Source organism: Podarcis gaigeae (assembly GCF_964106915.1).
Source record: "Podarcis gaigeae genome assembly, chromosome: 5".
NCBI classification, from domain to species: domain Eukaryota; kingdom Metazoa; phylum Chordata; class Lepidosauria; order Squamata; family Lacertidae; genus Podarcis; species Podarcis gaigeae.
The window spans coordinates 14,198,790-14,224,379 of NC_139681.1; the positions used below are offsets into that span (position 1 = coordinate 14,198,790).

At 45.6% G+C, this 25,590-nt stretch overlaps 1 protein-coding gene and 1 long non-coding RNA gene across 2 annotated transcripts; one reads left to right on the top strand and one right to left on the bottom strand.

Annotated features, from left to right (window-relative positions):
* Window positions 1-641: 641 nt before the first annotated feature.
* On the top strand, window positions 642-21,126 carry WNT8B (Wnt family member 8B). The gene is made up of 6 exons (XM_083738504.1): window positions 642-921; window positions 9,797-9,830; window positions 14,195-14,333; window positions 18,165-18,290; window positions 19,283-19,425; window positions 20,545-21,126. Exons 1-6 carry the CDS (start codon window positions 854-856, stop codon window positions 21,103-21,105), a joined length of 1,071 nt encoding a protein of 356 aa, XP_083594630.1. The 5' UTR covers window positions 642-853; the 3' UTR covers window positions 21,106-21,126.
* On the bottom strand, window positions 7,213-9,561 carry LOC310844241. The gene is made up of 3 exons (XR_014564022.1): window positions 9,441-9,561; window positions 8,546-8,623; window positions 7,213-7,759 (listed from the first exon to the last, which is right to left on the bottom strand). It is a non-coding gene; the product is annotated as an uncharacterized lncRNA (long non-coding RNA).
* Window positions 21,127-25,590: the final 4,464 nt, after the last annotated feature.

The window sequence follows — 25,590 nt, forward strand, 5'->3', positions numbered from 1 at the left end:
GTGTTTATGGAAGACAATCTTACTTGGCTGTGAGTGATCGCCAAAGAAGAAGATAATCCTTGTCTAGAGTTTTTGCTCCAAAGGAGGGATTGAAAAAGCCAGAAGGAAAGAAGACCTTTGGGTACCAACTCCTTTTCTATCTAGCTGTTTGAGGGATGAGTTGCAAATATTCTCGATTCTCCAGCCTTCTTCTCAGAAGCCTTCTTACGGCGCAACTCCACCTCCCCAATTCTTAAAAACAAATATAATTCATGCTTGCGGAAAATGCGCAGGTTGCAACGGAAGCCTCCAAGGCGAAAGATCTAAGATTTGTAATTAGTCTTTCCAAGTTACCTTTGGGGATGTCGCAGGGTTGCTGATGGAGATTGCACCCAAGGACTATTCGAGGGATTTGCTTTGTCTCTTTCTGTCTTTTTATCTCTGTCAAACAACACCCCCCCCCAAAAAAAAATCCTTTTTCTTGGTTGCATTTGTCTTCGAGGGACCTGGGGTGTTCTTTTGATCACTTCAGTCTCTGTCTGGCACTTGAATCCTGATTGGCTGAAGGACTTAGGGGGGGGGGTGGAGAGAGAGAGAAATCTTTAATTAAGTAGATAATCTCTTCTTACAAATTTCAGTGGCTCCATTTCACCAATCGCCTTTTGCTTGCACTTCAGGACCGATTGTCCTACAGCGCAGTTTGGATTCGGGGTCTTTTAACTTCTCTGCACCCTTTAGGAGCAGAGGCTAGAAGCTCATTTTGCTCTTCTTTCGCCCCCCCTCCCCCTCCTCAAATTACCATCCTAATATTTTAAGATCTTCTTTTCTCGGCCTTTCATTTATTTATTTATTTATTTTTGAGGGGGGTAGGATTATGTTTTGGATGGGCTCCTATCCAGGCACCTTGTTCCTCGTGTCCTTCTTCCACTTCAGCTATCCTTGGTGAGTAACGAGAGTTCCTTCCTTTGCGATGATGTAGCAAGACAGGCCCATGGGACGCTGTCATGCAGGGTCAAAGGCACCCTCACCTTGCTCTTTGAGCAACCACCACTCCTTTCCTATTTCCCTCGGGTCGCTAAAGGGTGTTTTAGGCTTGTGGAGCCTGACCTCACCCGGAGGCACATCCTACAGACCCCCCAGAGGACTGCTTGGAGAGATCATTGGGAATCTCAGAGAAGCCACTTTGCGTCCAATTTGCAAGATGAACTTATCGCAGAAGAGCAGGGGTTCCTCTGTCTGAAGGTTCCCAAGCTACGATGCTTTGCTCTCTCCTTTCCTTGCATTCTGTGTCTCCTTTATGTTCCTAACCAGCAATTCAGCTGCTGCCTCCAAGATTCTGGTTGCATTGATTTAGCTGGTTGAAATCACAGCTTTCGGCTTGACAGTTCAGTAATGAGGGAATAGCAAGGGTTTTAAAGAAGAAGAAAGTGTCAAAAGGGAACATTCGGCCTCGTTTTTTTAACATCACAACTTGTTAAGATATTCCAATTGGCTCCCTGCAGCAGTCAAAAAAAGTCAACCATTCTCAGATAAACTAGCAATCAATTCAATTGGACCGTTCTGCTGCGTAGTCTATGTTTTTCGTTGTTCAGCCTGAAATGTTTTGTACTGGTGAGACTCACGAAACTTTAGTGAATGCCTTTGAAATTGTCTGCTTTAAAAAAAGAAATTTGGAAAGGATATCACAGAAGCAAATATCCAGTGTTCGTGAGATAATAGGCAATGCATTATCTTTTACTGCGTCTCTGTTAATTTGTTTAAGTCCAGGCACATCTTTAGGTTACATGGAATTTACCATCAGGCAGAATTAATTCCGACAACAGGAATTCCTCCAATCACCTGATATCGCTTGGCATCCTCTTGTCTCAGTGGAACAAAGTTGTCTGAGAGGATTCTGTGTTTGCCAAGCTACCAGCAAGCTAAATTTTTGCACCCTGTTGAAATATGGGGCTAAGTTTAACCAAATTCAGTGCTGCTTGCGGCATCTTTTCAGAGAGTTTAACTCAACTGGGATTCCAGTATGTTGCGAGTGTAAAAATAACCAAGTTGTGCTGGATGGGGAATAGATTCCTCGTATCTTTCCCCATTGACCTTAATAAGGATTAACAGAGGGATAATTAAATCTGGAGAAACTGGCTAGGGAGCCCTAACTAAAACCCAGAGAGGGTTAGACGTTTGCAGTAGTGACTCTTTAATGTTCAGAGGAGAGATTCTAGTGCGGGGGAACAGAAGGAAGTTGTATCGAAATCTTGAGCTTATATTCCACCCCCTCAACAATACAATTTGCTTTTGAGATGTTAACAGCGGAAGTGCAAAAGGACCAAGTGCATGAACAAGTCGTTCAGGCTTGTTGAAATGTTTGAAACCCTCTCATGGTTAAGCCAAAGGTGTCTCAGTGGAATGGGAAATACGGTTGCGGAGCAGTGTTGTGTGTGTGTGTGTGTGTGTGTGTGTGTGTGTGTGTCCTAAGGTTAAAAACTTCTGCCAGGAGAAAGGAAAGCCTCAGAGGGGTCTAAGAGCCTTCAACAAGAGCATTCCTCTTAAGGGGTTGAGGATAATCTACAATTTTTCCTCGTGGCTTCCCGCTTCTCCCTTCTAACATCATACCCGGTGGTCCTGTGTCGAACGGTCTGGCGGCAGAATGGGGCCACCCACAATTAAAGCGATCGTTTCTGTGCATCTGCATTCCAGATATGCAGCGGTGGAGCATTAATTTAAAAAATAAACGTTAAATAGCTCCCAAGAACCACAGTCCAGCGGGTGAGGTAGTGGTGGAAATGTTTGTGAGTGAGAGAGAGTAAGAAAGAGAGAGATCAAGCTCTTAATAACTTATGTTATCCTGGAAGGATACAGGGGCCAGGGTCAGGATTTGTGCGTGGTGAGGCTGGTATATATATTTTAAGGGCCCTAACCACTTTAAAACTTTCCCAAAGGGAAGGGAAAGTGCTTTCTTCTGTCTGAATTTAATCGTCCTTCCAAAATGTTTTGAGAAGAGAAGGAGGTACAGCCCCAGCTGCTTAAAGTTAGCTAGACGGAGGATTGAAACGTGGGAATACGAGATGCACATTCCCAAACCTCCGTTCTCCCCTCTCTGGACTCTGTCATGTACACCATAGGGAGGAATATCCCTGTGTATGGACCATCACTCAGATTAGGTTCAGGACTTGATGAACCTCTTGCTACTTGCCTAGTGCCAAACTTCAGCATCCAGCATTACAGAGCAAACTGTGCTATAGCACTCGACTGCCAGGTTCATTTGTTGCCTCCAAACTCCACAGCTACTGAGCTGTTTATTAGTTAAAAGGCTTCTGGCTCCAGGCTCAGAACAGAATCAACACACTAGTGCAAATACGGGCCACCGTTTTATTAATCTTGATAATAGGACCCGCAATTAAACACCATCAGGTGCAATTCCAAACCCTCCAAGTGTCCCTATATTCCAGGGACAGTCCCGGATTTACAGAAGCTGTCCTGGTTTCTGATTTGATCCTGGAATGTCCCGCTTTTCCTTAGGATGTCTTTATTTTCATCGGAGAAATGTTGGAGGGTTTGGAGTTATGCGACCCGATCCCCCAAGCCAAGGATATAAGTAACTTTACAATTTTCAGAAGACCTCTCAAGGGAAGTTTTCTAAATTTTTTTTTGGGGGGGGGGTGTTGGAAGCTGTCTGGAGTGGCTGGGGGAACCCAGTCAGATGGGTGGGGTAAAAAGAATAAAACTATTATTATTATTTTTAAATAAATATTTATTAAAGTTTTTTGATACAAATGCACAAATAATAAACAACATTACTTATATCAAAACATGGTTTCATCACTTCTTTGGACTCCCTCACGTCTCCCGCTCCCACTTACATCATTAAAAAGTTTTCCCAAGCAAATTATCAACTTGTTTACAATCTTATATCCACTCATTTAAATACAATCTAGCAATTCTCCAAAAGGTTTATGTTTTCTTTAATCTCACTTATCATCAAATTCAAATCTAATTTAGTGGTGGCCAATTATTTATAATCTAGCATCCTTCTTAACATTCAACCAAATTACAATGTTTTTGTAAATACGTCTTAAATTTCTTCCAGTCTTCCTCGATCCTCTCTTCTCCCAGGTCTCGGATTCTGCCAGTCATCTCGGCCAGTTGCATATAGTCCATCAGCTGCATCTGCCACTCTTCCAGCATGGGTAGATCTTGCGTTTTCCAGTTCTTAGCGATGAGTATCCTTGCTGCCGTTGTTGCATACAAAAAAAATGTTCGGTCCTTCTTTAACACCTTCTGGCCGACAATACCCAAAAGGATAAAACTATTATTAATATGGAATAAGACATCCCTATTTTCATCGGAGAAATGTTGGAAGGCATGCAATTCATCTGAAGTTGCTTTATACATGGAATTGTAATCACTGTTTTTATATACGTACTCGTTTTGTATATGGGTTGGGGGTCCCCCCCCCCCAGTATTGTGAAATTGCCTCAAGATGCTTCCTAAGGAAGCTATTCATAAACGAAACAATGAATACAAATTCAAACAATCATACAAAATCACCCAAGTACCAACTCTCCTCCTTACTTCCCGAGTCTCTGTGGGCAATTATCTTCTTATCTGCCGTATCCCAGGGGTCGGCAACCTAAGGCCTGGGGGCTGGATCCAGCCCAATCGCTTTCTCAGTCCGGCCCGCAGACGGTCTGGGAATCAGCGTGTTTTTACATGAGTAGAATGTGACCTTTTATTTAAAATGCATCTCTGGGTTAAATGTGGGGCCTTCCTGGTGCTTTTACATGAGTAGAATGTGTGCTTTTATTTAAAATGCATCTCTGGGTTATTTGTGGGGCATAGGAATTCATTCATTTCCCCCAAAAAATATAGTCCGGCCCCCCACAAGGTCTGAGGGACAGTGGACCAGCCCATGGCTGAAAAAGTTTGCTGACCCCTGGCCTTATCCCAACAATTTCAGGGTGACACAGAGTAGTGTAGATAATCTGTGGAACACCTGATCCTGACAGCTCCTAGCCATACCTCTTATGGTGTCGTGAGGGAGTCCTGCCCTTATCAAAGCCACCAAATCTGCTCACTATGAGAGGCTAGTCTATGGAAACCCAACTAAGTGATGCTCCATTGATGGTCTCCATCTGCTTGGCCAGATATGGACATAATTTAGATCAGAAACTTCTGGGTGATTTGTAGTAAATCGTCACAACGCAGACCCTTCAAGTGTCCCTGTTTTCCAGAGACAGTCCCAGATTTACAGAAGCCATCCCGGTTTCTGATTTGATCCAGGAATGTCCCACTTTTCCTTAGGGCATCCCTATTTTGATTGGAGAAATGTTGGAGGGTATGGAGTTGTAATAATAATTTATTATTTACACCCTGCCCATCTGGCTGGGTTTCCCCAGCTACTCTGGGAGGCTGCCAACAGAATCTTAAAAACGCAATAAAACATCAAACATGAAAAACTTCCCTAAACAGGACTGCCTTCAGATGTCTTCTAAAAGTCAGATACCTGTTTATTTCCTTGATGGGAGGGCGTTCCACAGGGCAGGCGCCACTACCGAGAAGGTCCTCTGCCTGGTTCCCTGTAACCTCACTTCTCGCAGGGAGGGAACTGCCAGGAGACAGCCAAGGAGATAAGTAACTATAAGTAACTATACAACCTTTAGAAGACACCTGAAGGCAGCTCTGTATAGGGAAGGGGTTTTTTTTAATGTTTAATGTTTTATTATGTTTTTATATATGTTGGAAGCTGCCCTGAGTGGCTGGGGCAGTCAGATGGGTGAGGTGAAAATATAATCATAATCATATGCATTGACCCTGATTTTAGCTTCAGCTGCCTGTGACTCTTATTACTAGGATGAAAACCAACAATGCAGAATATCTGCTAGCCAGTACTATTTTTTATAGAAAAAGAGGTACTGGAACTTACCATGAACACCTCTCTTGTTCTCTTATAATGGCAATGGTGCCTATCTGAAAGTTGCTAGAACTGACATCCAGTGAGTTCTGGCTGAAAAGAGCCCTGCTGCTAGCGTTGGATATAATTTGGAAATGTTCATCTGCAAGCTTCGTTGGGACAGTGTGCTCCTCATCTGTGAAGTGTCTATGGCTCTATGCCTGACATCTACCAAGACATCAATGGGCAAATGTTGGTCTGCTATATAAGCTTTCACTGAAGAGACGATTCATCAGCTAAAATCTCTTTCGGGGAAAGAACAATGGGAAATACCTTTCCCATTGATGTATGGGAACAAGGTTGTGGGTGGCGCTGTGGTCTAAACCACTGAGCCTCTTTGGCTTGCTGATCAGAAGGTCAGCGGTTCAAAATCCCATGATGGGGTGAGCTCCTGTTGCTCTGTCCCAGCTCCTGCCAGTCTAGCAGTTCGAAAGCACGCCAGTGCAAGTAGATAAATAGGTACCACTGTGGCGGGAAGGCAAACGGCATTTCCATGCGCTCTGGTTTCCGTCACAGTGTCCCAGAAGCATTTTAGTCCTGCTGGCCACATGACCCAGAAAGCTGTCTGTGGACAAACGCCGGCTCCCTCGTCCTGAAAGCGGGGTGAGTGCTGCACCCCCATAGTCGCCTTTGACTGGACTTAACCGTCCAGGGCTCCTTTACCTTTTACAAGGAAATCAGCAAATTCTACAGGAGCACTGAAAATAAGGTTGAAGGAAAATTGGGGTGCTTCTCAAATAATGTTTTCTAAGCACCGAATCGCGCCAGAAGTGATTTCTGTGACGGTGGGGGTTTTTGTGGGTGTCATGAGAACAAGTTGTACACCCAGCTTGCACAGCTGGAAAGTTGTGTTTCATGAGATTGTAAGGCCACAGATTGTTTTAATGACCCCTTCACTCATGGCTATGCATATATCCATAAATAGGATGCGTATTTGTAGGATATTGGAGTAATTACTAAAGGAGAGTGAGTAGCCCATTCTGTAGTTGTTGTAGTCTTCATGGCGCATTTCCTGTTGCTCTTCTCGATATGATGATTTCTCATTTTGATTGGTTTTGTTGCTTTATATGTATTTTGTGTATTCTAACCCATGGATTGTGCTTGACCTGTGATATACTGTGCTGAAGAGCGAGCTAACAATATGCCATAATACTACAACTAATAGCAATAATAATTGGCCCAAGAGATGAAGTGGTAATTTTTGGAAGCAACCCACATTGCTTTTAGAGGTTTTACTTTCAGACAACACCTTGGCCCTTAAAAAGTGATTTATTAATATGCACATACCATCTTCTTTAGATTGCAAATTACAATTTAATGTGCTGTGGCTCTGCCAGCAGCAAGTATTCCTGAGGTCCAGTAATATTTCCTCGGCTATTGTTTTCCCCCCAAAATCTGATATAGTTATCTTCTGAGCATAATCCAGAAGATCTGCAACTCAGCCAAGCAGAAAAATAATCCAAAAGATTCAGGGCCAATGGAAATAATGTTTCGACTGTCTGTTATCACTAAAAAGTAATTGCAACATAATAATTGGCTTGCTGGATCCAGCCAGAGAAGAAGATACACATTCAGTTAAACAGTTAGTTAAACAATAAATGGATGAAAAGCAAGATTTAAGCAGTTAAAAAAACCCTAAAAGAACTTTTTAAAATTTGGCGGCTCTATTTCATATCCTAGCTTCATGGCCATTCGGGTATTTAATCCCCATCGTCTTGGAAAAAGGGATCAGGGTGGTCTGCTTCTTTAGCTTAGAGTCAGCTTAGTTCGCCCAATTGGGAGTCTGTGGCTGTCCTGTTCACTCCGTGGCAAGTGGTAAATTGACAGAAACTGACTCTAAAAAAAGAAATAATCACAATTTCTATTGTTAAAGGGAACATCTCCACACATAGATGCTTATTTTGTGCCAGCGTTTAATCTGTCCCCTTGTGTGCCGGCCGGTAAACTTGAATTTGTGTGCTCTGTCTTTTCTCTTTCCTTGACGACTGCCCTTGCCTTTGAAGGGAGATAAAGCCGGTCTGCTAAGAAGTGATTGCTTCAAAGGTTTGCTACAAAAACGAATGTGAAGGTGCTTTAATAGAAATATTTCCATCGTAGTCTTTCCTGATAAAGGATGGAACCTGAATGCAGCAACCCTTGCTCTTTCCTGCACGGCACAAGCAATCAATTCAAGAAACGCCTTTTGTCCAAACTGGGAAACTGGTTCCCAGTTTCAGATCAAGCCAGGAGTTTGAACCAATTGTGGTTTTAATATCCTGGCTTGGTTCCTAAACTAGGAACCGGTTGTTCAGTTTGGATGAAAATGGGAAGTTTTAGAGGCCACCTGATTTGATTGCTCATATTGTGTAGGGAAGGGCAAAGGTGCGTGCTACACAACATGGAAAATACCTCAGTTTATTAGGCTGAGATATGATCATCTGAACGGGGCCATTATGGGAGGGTGATGAAAATCAACAAGGAAACCTGAGAGATTGGGGGTGGAGAATCACTAGGGGGATAAAAGCATTCTTCTTGGGTTTCACAGTTGGTTCTTGCAGTCTATTCTTTGCATGTCCCACATGAAGTTTATTTCAGTTTTATGGTGGAGAGATACAAAGCTTTATAAATTCATTATAAACTTACATTTAGGGGTAGCATTGCCTCGCCCTCATCTGCTCTGGGTGAAGGTCTGTTTCCACATCAACAGACGTACCTATTAAGCTAAATGCAACTGCAATAATTGCCCAGATCTTCTAGGGGGGAACACTTTCCAGATATACATTTCTGTTCCTTCTTGTCCCATCCACAGTGACTCTTGGGGGGCTGTTTCCCTTTCTCCTATGCAGTCAAGGAAGGCTTGAAAAGGAGGTCTTACAGGGGTACAATGATACTATCACCTCTTAAGTTTTGGTAAATCTTTCTACATAGGTGGAACTGCTGAAATTTCACTTGAAAAGCTCCGTTTTTGATACCACATTTCAACAGGAAAAATGGCATTTTCAACATTTTCAGACAATTTTATATTCTATTTCATTATCTCTGTTAAATTGTAAATCTGGGCCACCATCTGATATCTTACGTGTTTAGTTTCTCACTTAGTTTTCGAGTGTTCAGGCACTTATTTGTTATAGGGGCTTTCTAATTTCAGTTCTATGAAAAGTTCTCTGGTTTCTCTTAAGATTGTAAAAATCTTTCGCCTTTTACTAAAGATTTCCATGTTTTAGAAGACATCTGAAGGAAGTCCCGAATTTAATGTTTGATGTTTTGTTACGTTTTTATATGTGTTGGAAACTGCCCAGAGTGGCTGGGAAAACCCAGCCAGATAGGCAAGTTATAAATCAAATCACCACCACCATCATCTTTCAATTTTTCGTATACAAAGTACAAAATAGAAAGATACGCCTAATAGTTGCAAGGCTGGGGGGGGGGGGAAGGAGAATACAAATCAAATCTATATAAAATCATACTTAAGGTGTCATATCAAGAAATATCTAATACCTGCGGTCTCACACCATGTTGTTAAATACATTTTTAATACCTGAATCGGTCCTCAGACTTTGGCAAGCGTTTTCCCTCTGTCCGTGTGTGGTTTCCTCCATTTCGTACAATACCTTTGCAGCCACAAGCCTACTGCCAACCACAACTCCATCCTGTTTTTTCAAACCAAGTGCAAATACTTGACCATCCTTCAACTATCTTTAGGCAACGAATCAGGACAGGGAGAGGCTCGCAGCCCCAACAAACCTTCAGCAGTACCTACTGGGCAGCAATGGGCAAATGCGCTTGGTTCAGTAAGTGGGACGACTCTCCAAGGGCTGGGCAGGGGTGGCACAGGGGAATTCCAGGCATTCCCTCTGCTTCTTTCCATTGATGATCCCTTTTCCTCCCTTCCAGGTCAGTGAATAATTTCCTGATGACTGGTCCCAAGGTAAGTGCATTTCCTTTGATCTGTGTCTCTAATTCCAACAAGCCAAGATCTGCTGAAAATCAGGCCTGTTTCCAGCCTCCCAGGTTTGCTAAGGTTTGGGCAGGGGCAACCCTGCACTCTCTGTCTCTTGAGTGCCGAATCTTAAGCGCAAAAAGCAAGGAAAGAAGCAGTTTTTCTCTTTTTCTAAAGAGCTCAGGGCAGTATTCCCCGTCCCCCAATTCTGTCTTCCCAACATCCCTGCCCAGGGCAATCCAAAGAGGTTTATGGCTGGGCAGGTTTCAGAGATTTGAATCCAAGTTGCTAAAGTCCAGATTCAACTCTTCTACACCATAGTAGCTGATGACTTGAACCTTACGCATAGTGCTAAGCAGTGCTATTTTTCTAGAAAAAGACGTGCCGGAACTCACCATGAATGCTTCCCTTGTTCTCTTATAATGGCAATGGCACCCACCTGAGAGATGTTGAAAAAAGCCCCAGTGTTAGGGTTACCAGTTTGCTGGCTGGTTTTTGTTATTTTTTTACTGGTCCCTATTCTTGCACCTTTCGTGTATTAGGGACGCGGGTGGCGCTGTGGGTTAAACCACAGAGCCTAGGACTTGCTGATCAGAAGGTCGGCAGTTCAAATCCCCACGACGGGGTGAGCTCCCGTTGCTCGGTCCCTGCTCCTGCCAACCTAGCAGTTCGAAAGCACATCAAAGTGCAAGTAGATAAATAGGTACCACTCTGGTGGGAAGGTAAACGGTGTTTCCATGCGCTGCTCTGGTTTGCCAGAAGTGGCTTAGTCATGCTGGCCACATGACCCAGAAGCTGTACGCCAGCTCCCTCGGCCAGTAAAGTGAGATGAGCGCCACAACTCCAGAGTCGGTCATGACTGGACCTAATGGTCAGGGGTCCCTTTACCTTTACCTTAATGCTAATTTCCATGCTGTGGAATTGCTATCCAGAGAATGCATTGCTCTGCTTTCCTTTGGACCAAATCAGTGAGGCTGAGGATGGGGGGTCTTGTCGTCTGAGCAGCCCAGGACCTCCAGACACTCTTGTTCCCCGGGAAGTTCACTTCCGTGTTGCCAACACAGTGGTTTACCCCGAAGGCGCACTCCATTTTCTCTCGAGACAGACAAATGCCAACAACAGCCGTGTTGTGGGGCGTGCGGAAGCATCACCTGATCGAGCCCAGAGATGTCAAGTATAAAATGGAACAGGTCAACATATAAATGCAACCTAGCAAATACTAGACTGGTTCCTTGAGCTAAAAGCCTCATAAGCTTCTTGAGTTGTAGTGGCCTAGCATGGGTGGACCCACTGGGGCAGTTTCCCTGGGGGCAAAATGGTCAGGGGCACAAAATTTCAACACCCAACACTTCCTCAATACTTCTGTTGCTGAGCTCTGTTGAAAATGGCTTCTCCAGGCAAACCAGGAAGTGACATCTCAAGACAACGATCTCTCTAGTTGCGATCTTCTGGGTGATGTTCCGAGCACTAGCATTTTGCTACAAAACCCTGCTTAATCTTTCAGATAGAGGAATGAGGGTCAGACAGAGGCATTAAAAGTCGAACATAGTGGTTGTGGCAGTTAGAGTGAGAGACAGGGATAGAACTGAGAGAGAAGATTGTGACTGTGTGAGATAGTACCACATCTAGTTCAGGGCGCACATTTGAGAAACCGTTCTGAACATATTTAAAACTTGTTTGTTCTTCAATAAACTTCAATCTTCGTTGTTGACTTTATAACCTGACTGAGACTCAGAAGAAACGTGGTTGGTGGCAGCAGAAGAATAAAGCAGTGGTGTACAGGTCAAAAGTCAGTAAAACGACCGGGGGCTCTGAACAAACACCACAAAATTGGGCTCTCCCCACCTGTGTATTCTGCAACAGTGCATTGGCGGTAGATTTATTCTGCTTTTGTTTGTTCTGTGGTGCTTCCACAATGCTTCCACATTATTGCTCTCTGGAGGGGCAATAGCAGAACAAAAACAAAACAAAATACAGTGGTACCTCTGCTTACGTTCACCTCTGGTTACGTATCCTTGCGCAGAAGAGCTCTACATGCCGCACGCATGCGCAGATGCGCCAAACCACACCACACGCATGCACAGAAGCGGCACCTCCAGATAAGCACACCTCGGGATCCGTCCAGAGCTCCATAATGGATCCCCTGCGCAACAGGAGGTACCACTGTAAAGTAACTAGAACATTTGTGGCATAAAAGTCACCAGATTTCTTATGCAATATGCCCTGATTTGGAAGCGAAGCAGTGTGACTCCCCCCAAAAAATGTTTGCAGATGCAAACAGTATTAAAAGTGGATTGCACGTGACCATTCCTGTAGCATTTTGGGTGTCTAATAAGAAGGATATTTGAAGGGGCCCTTTGGCTGTAATCCTATGCACACTTACTTAGGAGTAAGCCCCATTGAAGTTGCTCTGCTGGTCCGTCTGTTGCAGCAAAAACAAACACAGCTGCCTGCCTTGAAGACTTTGAATAGGGCTTCCTCCACCGATGCTGTTTCATAGAGGAAAACACCATATTGAACTCGGCCCCCTGAAGTAAAAGGAAGGAAGGGAGAGGGGGTGGGGAGTTGGGGAGGGGGGCGCACATCTGAAGAGTCTAGATAAAAGTCTGGCTGTACTTGACAGGTTGGCTGTTTGGGGGTTGGGCTGGGAGGTGGATTAAGAAGCTGGGAGAAAGCATGATCCAAGTGGGAAATTAGCAAACGACACAAACGAGAGGCTCTGCAGTTCTCAACAAGGTGGGGTCTGGCTCAGCCATGCAGTTAGCGCATAGACCAGGTCAGGGAAAGCCCAGCACATAGACCAGGTCAGGGAACCTGCAAAAAGAAAACGGGAGCAAACTAACTAAAACACAAAACAAACAAACAAAACACCTATGTGGTAAACGGTGGTGGTGGTGGTGTGGTATTGATCCTGATCCAAAGGGTTCCATATTCCACTGGTCCTTCTTTAGGGAAATTGAGAGAACAGTAATTCAAAGTCCCGATATGCTGCCAGAGACCCTGTTTTCCAGGGACGGTCCTGGATTTATAGAAGCCATCCCAGTTTCTGATTTGATCCTGGAACGTCCCACTTTTCCTTAGGACGTCCCTATTTTCATCGGAGAAATGTTGGAGGGTATGTGCTGGCCCTTCTGTCTCTTACCCAGAGGAGGTAGGAAAGCTAGCAAATCCAGATTTCGAATTCCTGTTATCTGAAATTCCTGAGGAAGGACCAGTAGGGTCTGATGTGCATTGGCTCAATAAGCCCTTTCCCTCTCTGTCCTGCTGCTTTTTCACTTTTGTTTCCAGGTCAGGCAAAGCAACCTTCTGTGCCAGAACTAGTGCTGGGCCGCGGTACACTTTAAAATCTTAGAATCATAGAATTGTAGAGTTGGAAAAGACCCCAGGGGTCCTCTGTTCCAATGCCCTGCAATGCAGGAATCTCAGCTAAAGCATCCATGACTCTCCAATTTCTTGTACGTTTTCGTCTCCTGTAATTGAGACTTTAATTTGGCTGCCTCATTCTGAGGGCACTTGAGCATTTCCTGGCTTAAAATTTGGGTGGCCGTGGGGTTTTGAGCTTACCTCAGTGTCATGAGTTGGCCAATGTTTAAACATCTCTCCAGCCTCCCTAAACTGACCGCACTGCCTGATCTTAAAAAAAAAACCCCACAACTTATCTCCCTCCCAACCACAGGAATTTCACACACATATACCCCAACGCTCTCCTCTGCGATTATTATTTTGTTATTAATAATTAAATTTCTCCAGCGCCCTTCATTCGAGGATCACTGGGATGGAGAAAAACTGGGATAAATTTTCAGCACAGCCCTGAAAATTCAACGTCCTTTTTTTCAGTGCAAGGAAAAAAGAAGGCACTCAAGACCCAGTTCAAAGGAAGAAAATCCTCTTGGTAATCTAAAGGAGGAGTAGCAGGCGAGACATTCCGAGAGCCCTGGAACGAGTGGTTTAGGAAGCTGCACGTTCTCATTTTAGTACTTTATATTCAGATCATGCTCTGTTTCGCCTTTTCAGCTTCTAATGGAATTGTTTTTCGAATTCGTTGCTTACTGGTTGCATGTTAAATATGGAAGGTGTCACCAAATTCACTGCACAATCTTATCTCTGTCGACTCGAACCCTGGACACAGACAGACAAGTCTCCTGGACTTGAGCAGATAGCCACCCACTTCCTGGGCCTTCCAGGAGACAATGATGCTAAGTCCCAATTTGCCACTGAGGATACAAACAGGGTTTCCTATGTGGGGCAAGGATTGAACTCTTAGAGGCAGGTTTCGAGGGAGAAGGCATGGCAATCTCTGCATGTCCCCTTGTGGAAGCTCCTCTTTTGCCCTTGCTCTTTCCTCCCTGCAGGCATACCTCATCTATTCCAGCAGCGTTGCGGCCGGCGCACAGAGTGGGATTGAGGAATGCAAGTTCCAGTTTGCTTGGGATCGCTGGAACTGCCCAGAGAGAGCTTTGCAACTCTCCAGCCACGGAGGACTGCGTAGTGGTAAGAAAATGTCAGGAGGGTTGGCCGGGGCCTTCCTGAGACATTGCCTGCCTGAAGGGTAAAAGGTAAAGGGACCCCTGACCATTAGGTCCAGTCGTGGCCGACTCTGGGGTTGCGGCGCTCATCTCGCTTTATTGGCCGAGGGAGCCGGCATGCAGCTTCCGGGTCATGTGGCCAGCATGACTAAGCCGCTTCTGGCGAATCAGAGCAGCGTGCAGAAACACCATTTACCTTCCCGCAGGAGCGGTACCTATTTCTCTACCTGCACTTTTGACGAGCTTTCAAACTGCTAGGTTGGCAGGAGCAGGGACCGAGCAACGGGAGCTCACCCCATTGCGGGGATTCAAACCGCCAACCTTCTGATCAACAAGTCCTAGGCTCTGCGGTTTAACCCACATCGCCACCAACTAACAATTCGCTGCCAGTTCATGACACCCAGGAAGCTGCCTCGCTTAGTCTAAAGATAGGACCAGCCCCATAGGAGCTGTTAAGGGGATTTAAGGATGCTTTTAACTGCCAATTCTCAGAGTTTATGTGCCCTTTTAAAGATGCAGTCACCCAAGGAAGAAGCTTTTATCATCTTACAACCATCACCCACATAATCTAGTTCCCTGGCAATTAATCTATCTATTACACAACAGGGGAGCTGAGGAGAAAAAGCTATGGCCGACTGCTGCTTTAGCCAAATATGGTTACCCAGTGCTTTTCTTCCTGGGGGTACGCAATACCCCTTAACATTTTGTGAATCTAATGGAGAAGAAACAATTTTTTTATTTAAAAAAATAGTTTCTTCTCTAGCAAGGTGAATTGTCAGTTCGGTTGAATAGCATGGTGATTGGCCAGTTTCGTTGTTACCACCTCTGATTCTTGTTACCGCCTTCATTTCCTTTCCCGGTGTTTCCTGAGTCGCATACGGAAGCAAGCATCAGGGGTCAGCAAACTTTTTCAGCAGGGGGCCGGTCCACTGTCCCTCAGACCTTGTGCGGGCCGGACTAATTATGCCCCACAAGTAACCCAGAGATGCATTTTAAATAAAAGGACATGTTCTACTCATGTACAAACACGCTGATTCCCGGACCGTCCGTGGGCCTGATTTGGAAGGCGATTGGGCCGGATCTGGCCCCCGGGCGTTAGTTTGCCTACCCATGGTTTAATGTGTGAAGCAGTGTGGAATGTGGACATGTGGTGTTTTATTGATGAAAGTTTGGCCTCATTGAGGGTCAGTCTTTCAATATGAGTAATGCATATTCTTTGTACTTTTGTCCATTTACTGTATTCATTTCCCCCGATTTGAACTATAAAGTGGTGATTTTCTTGAGTCAAAATGAGAGTACCCCTAAACGTGTTTTTTTTAAAAGAAGAAAAGCACTCTGGTTACCAAATCTGGCTGCTTTGCTTATCTTTGCACATCTGTACCTCCAGCTGTGACCCATCAGTGGCACTGCCATCCAAGAAAAATGTAGAGAACCAAAAGCCAAACAATACGCTCTGTGTATTGTTTTCTCTAACAGGTTTGGTTTTTTGAGTGCAATCTACATGGCTTCAAGGGACGTGAGTGGCGCTGTGGGTTAAACCACAGAGCCTAGGACTTGCCGATCAGAAGGTCGGCGGTTCGAATCCCCACAATGGGGTGAGCTCCCGTTGCTCGGTCCCTGCTCCTGCCAACCTAGCAGTTCAAAAGCACGTCAAAGTGCAAGTAGATAAATAGGTACCGCTCCAGCAGGAAGGTAAAGGGCGTTTCCATGCGCTGCTCTGGTTTGCCAGAAGCGGCTTAGTCATGCTGGCCACATGATCCGGAAGCTGTACGCCGGCTCCCTCGGCCAGTAAAGCGAGATGAGCGCCGCAACCCCAGAGTCCGTCATGACTGGACCTAATGGTCTGGGGTCCCTTTACCTTTTACCTTTTAGATGGCTTCAGGGTGAGCAACAGACTCACTTAGGAACTGCTACACCCATTCAGTGCCAAAACTTTTCCAAGAGGCTTTTCCCTCCTGGCAAGGAAAGAAGGAGCCAGACCCTTCCATGCCAATTATTTGTACAACCCTGAAGCAACTAGATATTTATTTGCATTTAACCCACACTTACAATGCAGTGGGAAAAGCAGTCACATCACTACATGGCACATCAGTGATCCTGAGTAGTTTAGGTGGCTGTTCTTTCTGCTATCAGAGGCAAAAGATTTCAGCCTTCGTGTTAGGGGCAGGATGGCAGAGGAGAGATCTACAAGTCGACTGCCTCCCATGGCTGTCTTTGGCTTTAGTAGGAGTTAACTCTCCTGTTTTTAATCTAGGCAGTTCTTAGCAGACTGGTCCCAAAAAAAAACATCAATAATAGCATCAGTTCATGTTACTTAGTAGAATGTTATCTACCTTTCATTTCTGCTGGATGAAGAGCCCTAAGTTGTTCTTCGCCATTTCTAAACAGAAGGTTGCTGTTCAGTTTATATTATTATTATTATTATTATTATTATTATTATTATTATTATATCTATATATAAATTATGGGACGCGGGTGGCACTGTGGGTTAAACCACTAAGTCTAGGGCTTGCCGATCAGAAGGTCAGCAGTTCGAATCCCCGCAATGAGGTGAGCTCCCGTTGCTCGGTCCCTGCTCCTGCCAACTTAGCAGTTCGAAAGCACAAAGTGCAAGTAGATACATAGGTACTGCTTTGGTGGGAAGGTAAACAGCATTTCCACGTGCTGCTCTGGTTTGCCAGAAGCGACTTAGTCATGCTGGCGACATGACCCAGAAGCTGTATGCTGGCTCCCTCGGCCAATAAAGCGAGATGAGCACCGCAACCCCAGAGTCGTCTGCAACTGGACTTAACAGTCAGGGGTCCCTTTTCCTCTCTCTATATATATGTTTTACAATCTAAAATACTCATTTTGTACCCTTAAGATATCAATGACTTCCCTTCCTCTCTTTCCTTGATTCATTTTACATATAAATCCCTGCATATTTTACAAAAACTATACTATTCCGTATTCCATTATTACACCCATCCAAGTTTATTTACATTGCTGAATTTATCTTAATGCTGCCGGCGTCTTCAGCTGTACACAATTACTTCCCATATATTCAATTAACCTTTTCCCATCCTCTTTAAACATATGTTCTTCTTGTTCTCTTATTCTATATGTTAGGTCTGCAAGCGGTGAATATTCCATCAGTTTAAGTTGCCAGTCTTCTTTAGTTGGGACCTTGCTCGTTTTCCATTTTGGGACTAACAAAACATGGACCGCAGTAGTAGCAGACATAAATAACATTTTTTGACACATGACAATTTCAATCTGAATTATGGTCTAAACCAGAGAGCCTAGGGCTTGCCAACCAGAAGGACGGTGGTTCGAATCCCCACAACGGGGTGAGCTCCCGTTGCTCGGTTCCAGCTCCTGCCAACCTAGCAGTTCGAAAGCATGTCAAAGGGCAAGTAGATAAATAGGTACCACTCCAGCGGGAAGGTAAACGGCGTTTCCGTGCACTGCTCTGGTTCACCAGAAGTGGCTTGGTCATGTTGGCCACATGACCCGGAAGCTGTCTGTGGACAAACGCCGGCTCCCTCGGCCTATAGAGCGAGATGAGCGCGCAACTCCAGAGTCGTCCGCGACTGGACCTAACCATCAGGGGGTACCTTTACCTTTACCTTTACCTTTACTTTAAAACATTTTTTTCAATTCATTATGGATCATTTCCCAATGCTCTTTTACCCATAACAACTCCATGTTTCCATTCAGCCTTACTGATCATGGATGCTCCAGATCACAGGAGCTGCTGCCATATCCTGTCTTGCACCTCCTTTAGTTTCCTTTTTCCCGTGTCTTCATTTGACAGCAAACCGAGAAACAGCCTTTGTCCATGCTATCAGCTCTGCTGGAGTCATGTACACACTGACACGCAATTGCAGCCTGGGCGACTTTGACAATTGTGGATGCGATGATTCACGCAACGGGCAACTTGGTAAGGAACTCTTGTGTAGGGTTGCCATATTTCAAAAAGTAAAAAAACCAGGACATCCCAAAAGTTGTGAAGCTTTTTCGACTGACTTGCCTAAGATCCAGGACAAAGTGCTGCCTTTTGGGACCCCCCCCCCCCGCCATCAATTCTGCCTTTGACATCCAAGTCGTGTCTGGAAAAATCCGGACATATGGCCACCCTACTCTTGTGACCATTCTTATTGCAAGAGAAGCAAAACTGCCAATCCAAACATAACATTTCTTGCCCTTCTCTACGTCCTCACTTTATTAGAATCATAGATCGGAGTTGGAAGGGTCCCTGAGAATCCTGTAATTTATAGGTAGCTTTCCCACATGGGGATCAAACCTGTGACCTTGCTGTTATCAGCACCATGCTCTAACCAACTGAGCTAGGGAACTGTGCAGAATTGATTCTCCCCTATCAGTGCTGTGGCAGTGAGTGCAATCCTAGGTGTGTCCATTCAGAAGTCAGTCCCTTTGAATTCAGTGGAAATTACTCCCACCAGGTTACATAGGACTGTAGCTTCAGTATTCTGCAAGAAATGGTGTATTTTCATAGAATCCTAGAGATGGGCCGAGGACCTTGGAGGTGATCTAGTTCAACTTCCTGTGCAATTCAATGCACTCACTCAGCCAGCTTGAAACAGTCATGGCTTTTTCCAAAGAATCCCAGGAACTGTGGTTTGTTAAGGGTGCTGAGAGTTTGCGAGGAGTTCCCTAATTCCCCTTGGAAAGATACAATTCCTAGAGTTCCCTGCAAAAAGGGTTTGAATGTTAAACCGCTCTGGGGATTGCAGAATTTGTTATTGCCCCTAAAATAAATCTCGTTATTGAGAATCCAGCTCTTTTCTGGCTGCAGCTGTAACACTCACCATGAGGATGAAAGGACCGAGAGAAGCTCAACTGCCTCTTGACTCCATATATCTGATGACATCTCTCTCTCTCTCTCTCTCTCTCTCTCTCTCTCTCCAACAGGAGGACAAGGGTGGCTGTGGGGAGGCTGCAGCGACAACGTGGGCTTTGGGGAGGCCATTTCAAAGCAGTTTGTGGACGCACTTGAGACAGGGCAGGACGCCAGAGCAGCGATGAACCTGCATAACAATGAGGCAGGCAGAAAGGTAACAACACATTTCCCACCTATGGCAAATGAAAAAGGTTGAAGCAGGAGATGGGTATCCTTTAGCCTCCTTCCTGATGAGGTAGCCTCCTCTGGCGCAGCCAACTTAGATGGATGGCTTGATACAGAGAAACACTTTGGCAAGTTTCCTGAAGGCTCCAGAATTTAACGTCAGCAGGTTTGTCATTCATAAATTTCTGCCGAAATTGGAAGGAAGACTCTGACCACCGATGGAACAGTTTTCCAAAACAGTTGCAAAGTACCCTTTCAGGTAGAAAATTATGATCCATTTCAGTCAAAAGTCTTCTAGTTCTAGATACTGAACTCGCAGGACACGAGTGGTGCTGTGGTCTAAACCACTGAGTCTCTTGGGCTTGCCAATCGGAAGGTCGGCGGTTTGGATCCATGCGACGGAGTGAGCTCCTGTTGCTCTGTCCCAGCTCCTGCCAACCTAGCAGTTCAAATGTACGCCAGTGCAAGTAGATAAATAGGTATCGCTGTGGCGGGAAGGTAAACAGCATTTCCATGCGCTCTGGTTTCCGTCACAGTGTTCTGTTGCACCAGAAGCGGTTTAGTCATCCTGGCCACATGACACAGAAAGCTGTCTGTGGACAAATGCCGGCTCCCTTGGCCTGAAAGCGAGATGGGCGCTGCAACCCCACAGTTGCCTTTGACTGAACTTAACTGTCCAGGGGTCCTTTACCTTACCTTTTTACTGAACTTGGGCTAGGGGGTGGGGAGTGGCCAGTGCCGGATTTACGTATAAGCTAAATAAGCTATAGCTTAGGGCCCCACTGTCTTGGGGGCCCCAAAAAAATTTAAAGGAAAAAAGTGGATGTACATTTCCAAAATATAAGATAAAAAGTAATTGCTTTGATAAAATACATATTTTGTTATGTGCAAATGGCTTGAGATAACTATTAGGTCCCGAAATGACCATATAGCATATATTCAACACAAAAAACAGTGACAATTCATTGTTGACAAAGGGCATATAAAGGGCCCCATTACCTTCAGTAGCTTAGGGCCTCATCAAACCGAAATCCGGCCCTGGGAGTGGCTTCCGGTCCACCTGGCCTTCTTGCATGGCATTCCCTCTTGTCTTTTCCTTCCTCTCTAGGCAGTGAAAGGGACCATGAAGAGGACCTGCAAATGCCACGGAGTATCCGGCAGCTGCACCACGCAGACCTGCTGGCTGCAGCTGCCTGAGTTTCGAGAAGTAGGGACCTACCTGAAGGAGAAATACCACAAAGGCCTGAAGGTCGACTTGCTCCAAGGGGCAGGCAACAGTGCCGCCAGCCGGGGGGCAATTGCTGAAACCTTCAGCTCCATCTCCAAGAAGGAGCTGGTCCACCTGGAGGACTCCCCTGACTACTGCCTGGAGAACAAGACTCTGGGCTTGCTGGGGACGGAGGGCCGGGAGTGCCTGAAGAGGGGCAAGGCTTTGAGCAAGTGGGAGAAGCGCAGCTGTCAGCGTCTGTGCGGGGACTGTGGGCTGGCCGTGGAGGAGCGGCGAGCCGAGATGGTGTCCAGCTGCAACTGCAAGTTCCACTGGTGCTGCGCCGTCCGGTGCGAGCAGTGCCGCAAGCGCGTCACCAAATATTACTGCGTGCGCAAGGAGAAGCGGGAACGTGGTGGGGGCAGCGCGGCCTCCCGCAAACTCAAGAGGAAGCAGCCCTAATACCAGCCCCCTGCCAACCTCCTCCCCCTCTGATTTTTCTTCACTTCTGGATAATATTTAAGTTAGAACCAACGACCCCGTACAGTGGTACCTTGGTTGCCGAAAGGCTTAGTCGTCGAACGAATCGGCTCCCGAACGCCGCAAACCCAGAAGGAAGTGTTCCAGTTCGCGAACGTTTTCCGGAAGCCGAATGTCCAGCGCGGCTTCCGCTCGGGTGCGGGAAGCTCCTGCAACCAATCGGAAGCTGCACCTTGGTTTTTGAATGGTTTCGGGAGTCGAACAGACTCCTGGAATGGATTAAGTTCGAGAACCAAGGTACCACTGTAGCTGGGGAAGCCCAAAGGGAGGGAGCTCACAGGCATTCCAGCAAAGATGAAGTTTCCAGGCGCCCCTGCAGACAGTTGTCGTGTGTGGTGAAATTTTTCATAGGGGAGCAGTTAGGGCCAGAGGCAACAGTTTGTGAGGGTGTTAGGGTGTGTGTGTGTGTGTGAGAGAGAGAGAGAGAGAGAGAGAGAGAGAGAGAGAGAGATTGCACATACATTATTTCAATGTCCCGCGTGTGAGCATCATGCCTAAGCTGGGCAGAAGCTTCCTTGACTTTGCAAAGGAGGTGTTAGGCCTCTGTCAGGATGCTGAAACCTGCTGCCTCCTTCCCAAAGCTGGGTGGGCTTTGGGAAGGTGGGGGAATGTCTCTTGGACCCGTCGGAGCATCAGATATCCCTCACTGAGCCAAGCAAAAGCTTCCTGGGCTTTGGGAAGAAGGCAGTAGGCTTTACTACTATAATACTCTGATTTACCGGGAACATTTAGGGGACTAGCTTAGTCCACCGACCGCATACCACTGGAGCGGATTTGTTGTTGGACCCAAGAATTGGGTTTCTTTTCCAAGTAAGGAAACACATGGTCCTTTGCTGCGACCTCAGAGGCCATCCTACCCTTAACAGAAGCTACTAAACATCCACCCAATCTAGGACTTTTTTTTTTACCCAAGATTGCAAGGGAGAAACTCCACATCTGCAGAGCTTGCTTACATAGGCAGGGAATTCCAAGTGTGTTTGAGCCACGTTGCTCTATCTGCTGTTTTCTGGGATAGCTTCCCTCTGTGTCCTTTGCTATTAGCTTTGAGCTCCACATTCCAGTACATGGCTGGGATCAGGACCATGTTTCAGGTGTGAGAAAAGCACAGCTACCCACTCACCCACCCACTTTTTTATTATTAAAAATGTAGGGGTCTTTCTCTCTGACCTCTGTTGCAGAACCTGATTAGCCCTTTTATTGTGAGAGCTGAATCAAGGAGGAGTGGAGTGAGTTAAAAAGAGTTTTATTTCAGGGAAGCCAATTGTGTTGAGAGGCTCCTCAGGAAAAGGACACTGCTAGGGATCCCTGAACGCTGAAACGAACCTTGAAGGGCCAGGAGGAACAGGAAATACGAGTGGCAGACTACGTTGCAGATTCAGGGAGGGAATAGGAACCAGGAACTAGCTGCGGTTGGAAAAGAATGCAGTTCTGAAGTGGAAGCTGAAAGGAGAGACAAACATGGGCGAAAAAGGAAGGATACAGCTTCTGTTTTGGGTGCTCCCTAATGGAAATACATTTCCATCACTCATAAATTTGCTATAATGTGCCGAAAAGAAAAGAAAAATATGGACACACTGTTCCTTAGAATCAGACAAAATAATCATAATCTCATGGCCTTACCAGGTAATGAGAGTTTGTTCTGTTATGTTTTTTGGCACGATAATTTTACATTCATTGCTCAGTCAGTCGTAAGGTCAAGACGTCCTCTCCCAGGATAGTTCTTCTGGGGTGAGGATATCACATTTTCACGGCACTCAAGTGATCAAGGCTTTTGTACTTGGAAAATGCCGTTCTTCTCCGAATAGTGCGTTGTAGCTTTTTGCAGCTGTAGTGGGAGCCAAATTCCACTTTGATAGTGGCTTCATTTATGACAAATGACACCGAAACAGACAAAGAGAACATGCCTTTTTGCGAACTTTTATGTTCTCAGATCCTATGCACACATGCTCCCCGTGCATGCTGCGTTGTTCGTCTAGTGCTTAAAAAAAAATCTACTGAAAAGCAGTAAAGCTATTCAATTAGCACCCAACTTTCCCCAACCAATACCCTCCATATATTCTGTACTACAACTCCCATCACACCCAGTCAGCATAGCCTATGGTCATGAATGTTGGGAGCTGTACTCCAAAACATCTGAAGAGCACTAGCTTGGGAAAGGCTATTCTAAAAATTCCTTTGCTTGCTGTCTGCAGGCTCCTCAGCCAGGGCCGGCCCACCCATAGGACAAGATGGGGAGACTGCCTCGGGCAGCAGGATCCACAGGGAAAGCAGAGCCCAGTGTAGATCCCCCTTGTATGGTGCCAAATTGTATGGGGCTAGACCCCAGCTAGACTCACCCAGCCCCATTTACAAAAAAGACCTGACAGCTCCCTCCCTCCAAGGCTTCCCTCAAACCTATCCATTACAATGTGGGGATAAGATATTTCACGACTTCTTCTTCTTTGGCAATCACTCATAGCCAAGTAAGATGTCTTCCATGAACACAGTTTTAACAGTGAGTCCATAAGTGACTGTGGGGGCCAATTCTGGATCCACATGTCCTTCCACAGTGGGGTCATTGGTTTCTGGGCCGGAGCTGATCACGGTGTGGATTTGCCAAGCGTGCCTTCCTCCTAGCACGTTTCTCCCTTGCGTCCTGAGTTCGAGTGTCTTCAAAGCCCATGACACCTTTGGTAAAGGCTGTTCTCCAATTGGAGCACTCGCAGGCCAGTGTTTCCCAGTTAATAGTGTTTATACTACAACTGGTGCTAGACTGAAGATAGCAAAAGTGTAGCTCTGAATTTTAAAAAAAACCCTTTGCTCCTCTGGAAAGCCCTCAGCAAAAAATGAACGATGGAGATCATTGCACATCTTCACCATGGAAAACATTTGATATTGCAAGAAAGAATATTTGATCCAGAAATGTAAACTAAATCTCAATGCACAGGAACGTTATTTTCAATGCTTACTTAATATCTGGAGTTTTATTATCCGGAGAATTAGAAGGATTTTTCTTCAAGCACTTCTGGGCTGTCTGTGCCACGGGGAGAATCCTCTGCCTCTTTAATAATCTCTGCAGCCCTCAACAGTGCAGCACAGTGTGAATAAGCGTTTTAGAGGCTCTGGGTGGAAAATTTCAGGGTGCCATTTGACCTTCTTAATCAGCTGCTGTCTCAAACGTCCTGATTTCGAGATCCCATGACTCCTTCTCTCATGTTTTTGGCAGTCCATCTGGAGTATCCATTCTTGCTTTCTTTGGCGCCTTCTCTTTGTCCCCGTTAAGATCCTCACCAACTCTCTCCTCCCTTTATCTCTCCCAGCGATGCTGTGGAGAAAGCCCTCTGCTTCTTCCCAGGAACTGATCGCAGGAGAGTTTGTTCTCCACAAGTCTGTACTGCCAAGCATTGATGTTGTTGTTGTTTAGTCGTGTCCGACTCTTTGTGACCCCATGGACCAGAGCACGCAAGGTACTCTCCTGTCTTCCACTGCCTCCTGCAGTTTGGTCAAACTCATGTTGGTGGCTTCGAGAACACTATCCAGCCATCTCGTCCTCTGTCGTCCCCTTCTCCTTGTGCCCTCCATCTTTCCTAACATCAGGGTCTTTTCCAGGGAGTCTTCTCTTCTCATGAGGTGGCCAAAGTATTGGAGCCTCAGCTTCAGGATCTTCCTTCCAGTGAGCACTCATGGCTGATTTCCTTCAGAATGGATAGGTTTGTTCTTCTTGCAGTCCATGGGACTCTCAAGAGTCTCCTCCAGCACCATAATTCAAAAGCATCAATTCTTCGGTGATCAGCCTTCTTTATGGTCCAGCTCTCACTTCCATACATCGCTATGCCAAGCAGACCAAACACGGGCCTGATCTGAGCACTAACTGCTGCTGGCACAGGGAGACTGCTTCTTGGGTTGAAAAAAACAATCACCCAAATTTGAGCAGACTACACTTTGAGTTCATGCGGACAGGCAGGGTGCTGTGTCCAAAACCAGCTAGTAAACCATCTGCACAGCAGCTTTCTCAGCCCCCAGCCTCACATTAGACATTATATTTGAGGGGAGGGGGTGAAAGTGCTTTCCTATGTCTTACCCAGTCACCCCAGGGCAGGATGAATTTATTAAAACCCTCTTTCTTATTATCCATAATGCTACAACTTACAAAACCCTTCCCCTTAGTAGACAGCATGGATAACACCAGTAAGGTATTTAATTATGTTGTAAATAGGAGAGTTAAGCACTTTGAAGTTTTATTTATTGCACAGTTAACTGTGATATACGTATGCATAACTGTTTATCCGTCTAGATTGTGTATCTCCATTAGGCCTAGTGATGAAGCTTTGTAACTTTGGATAGAAAACTGGTATGCTTGTTTTTTCCCTCCTTGCTGTGCATGGGTTACACAACACAACTTTTTTTCATGGGACTTTGGGATGGGAC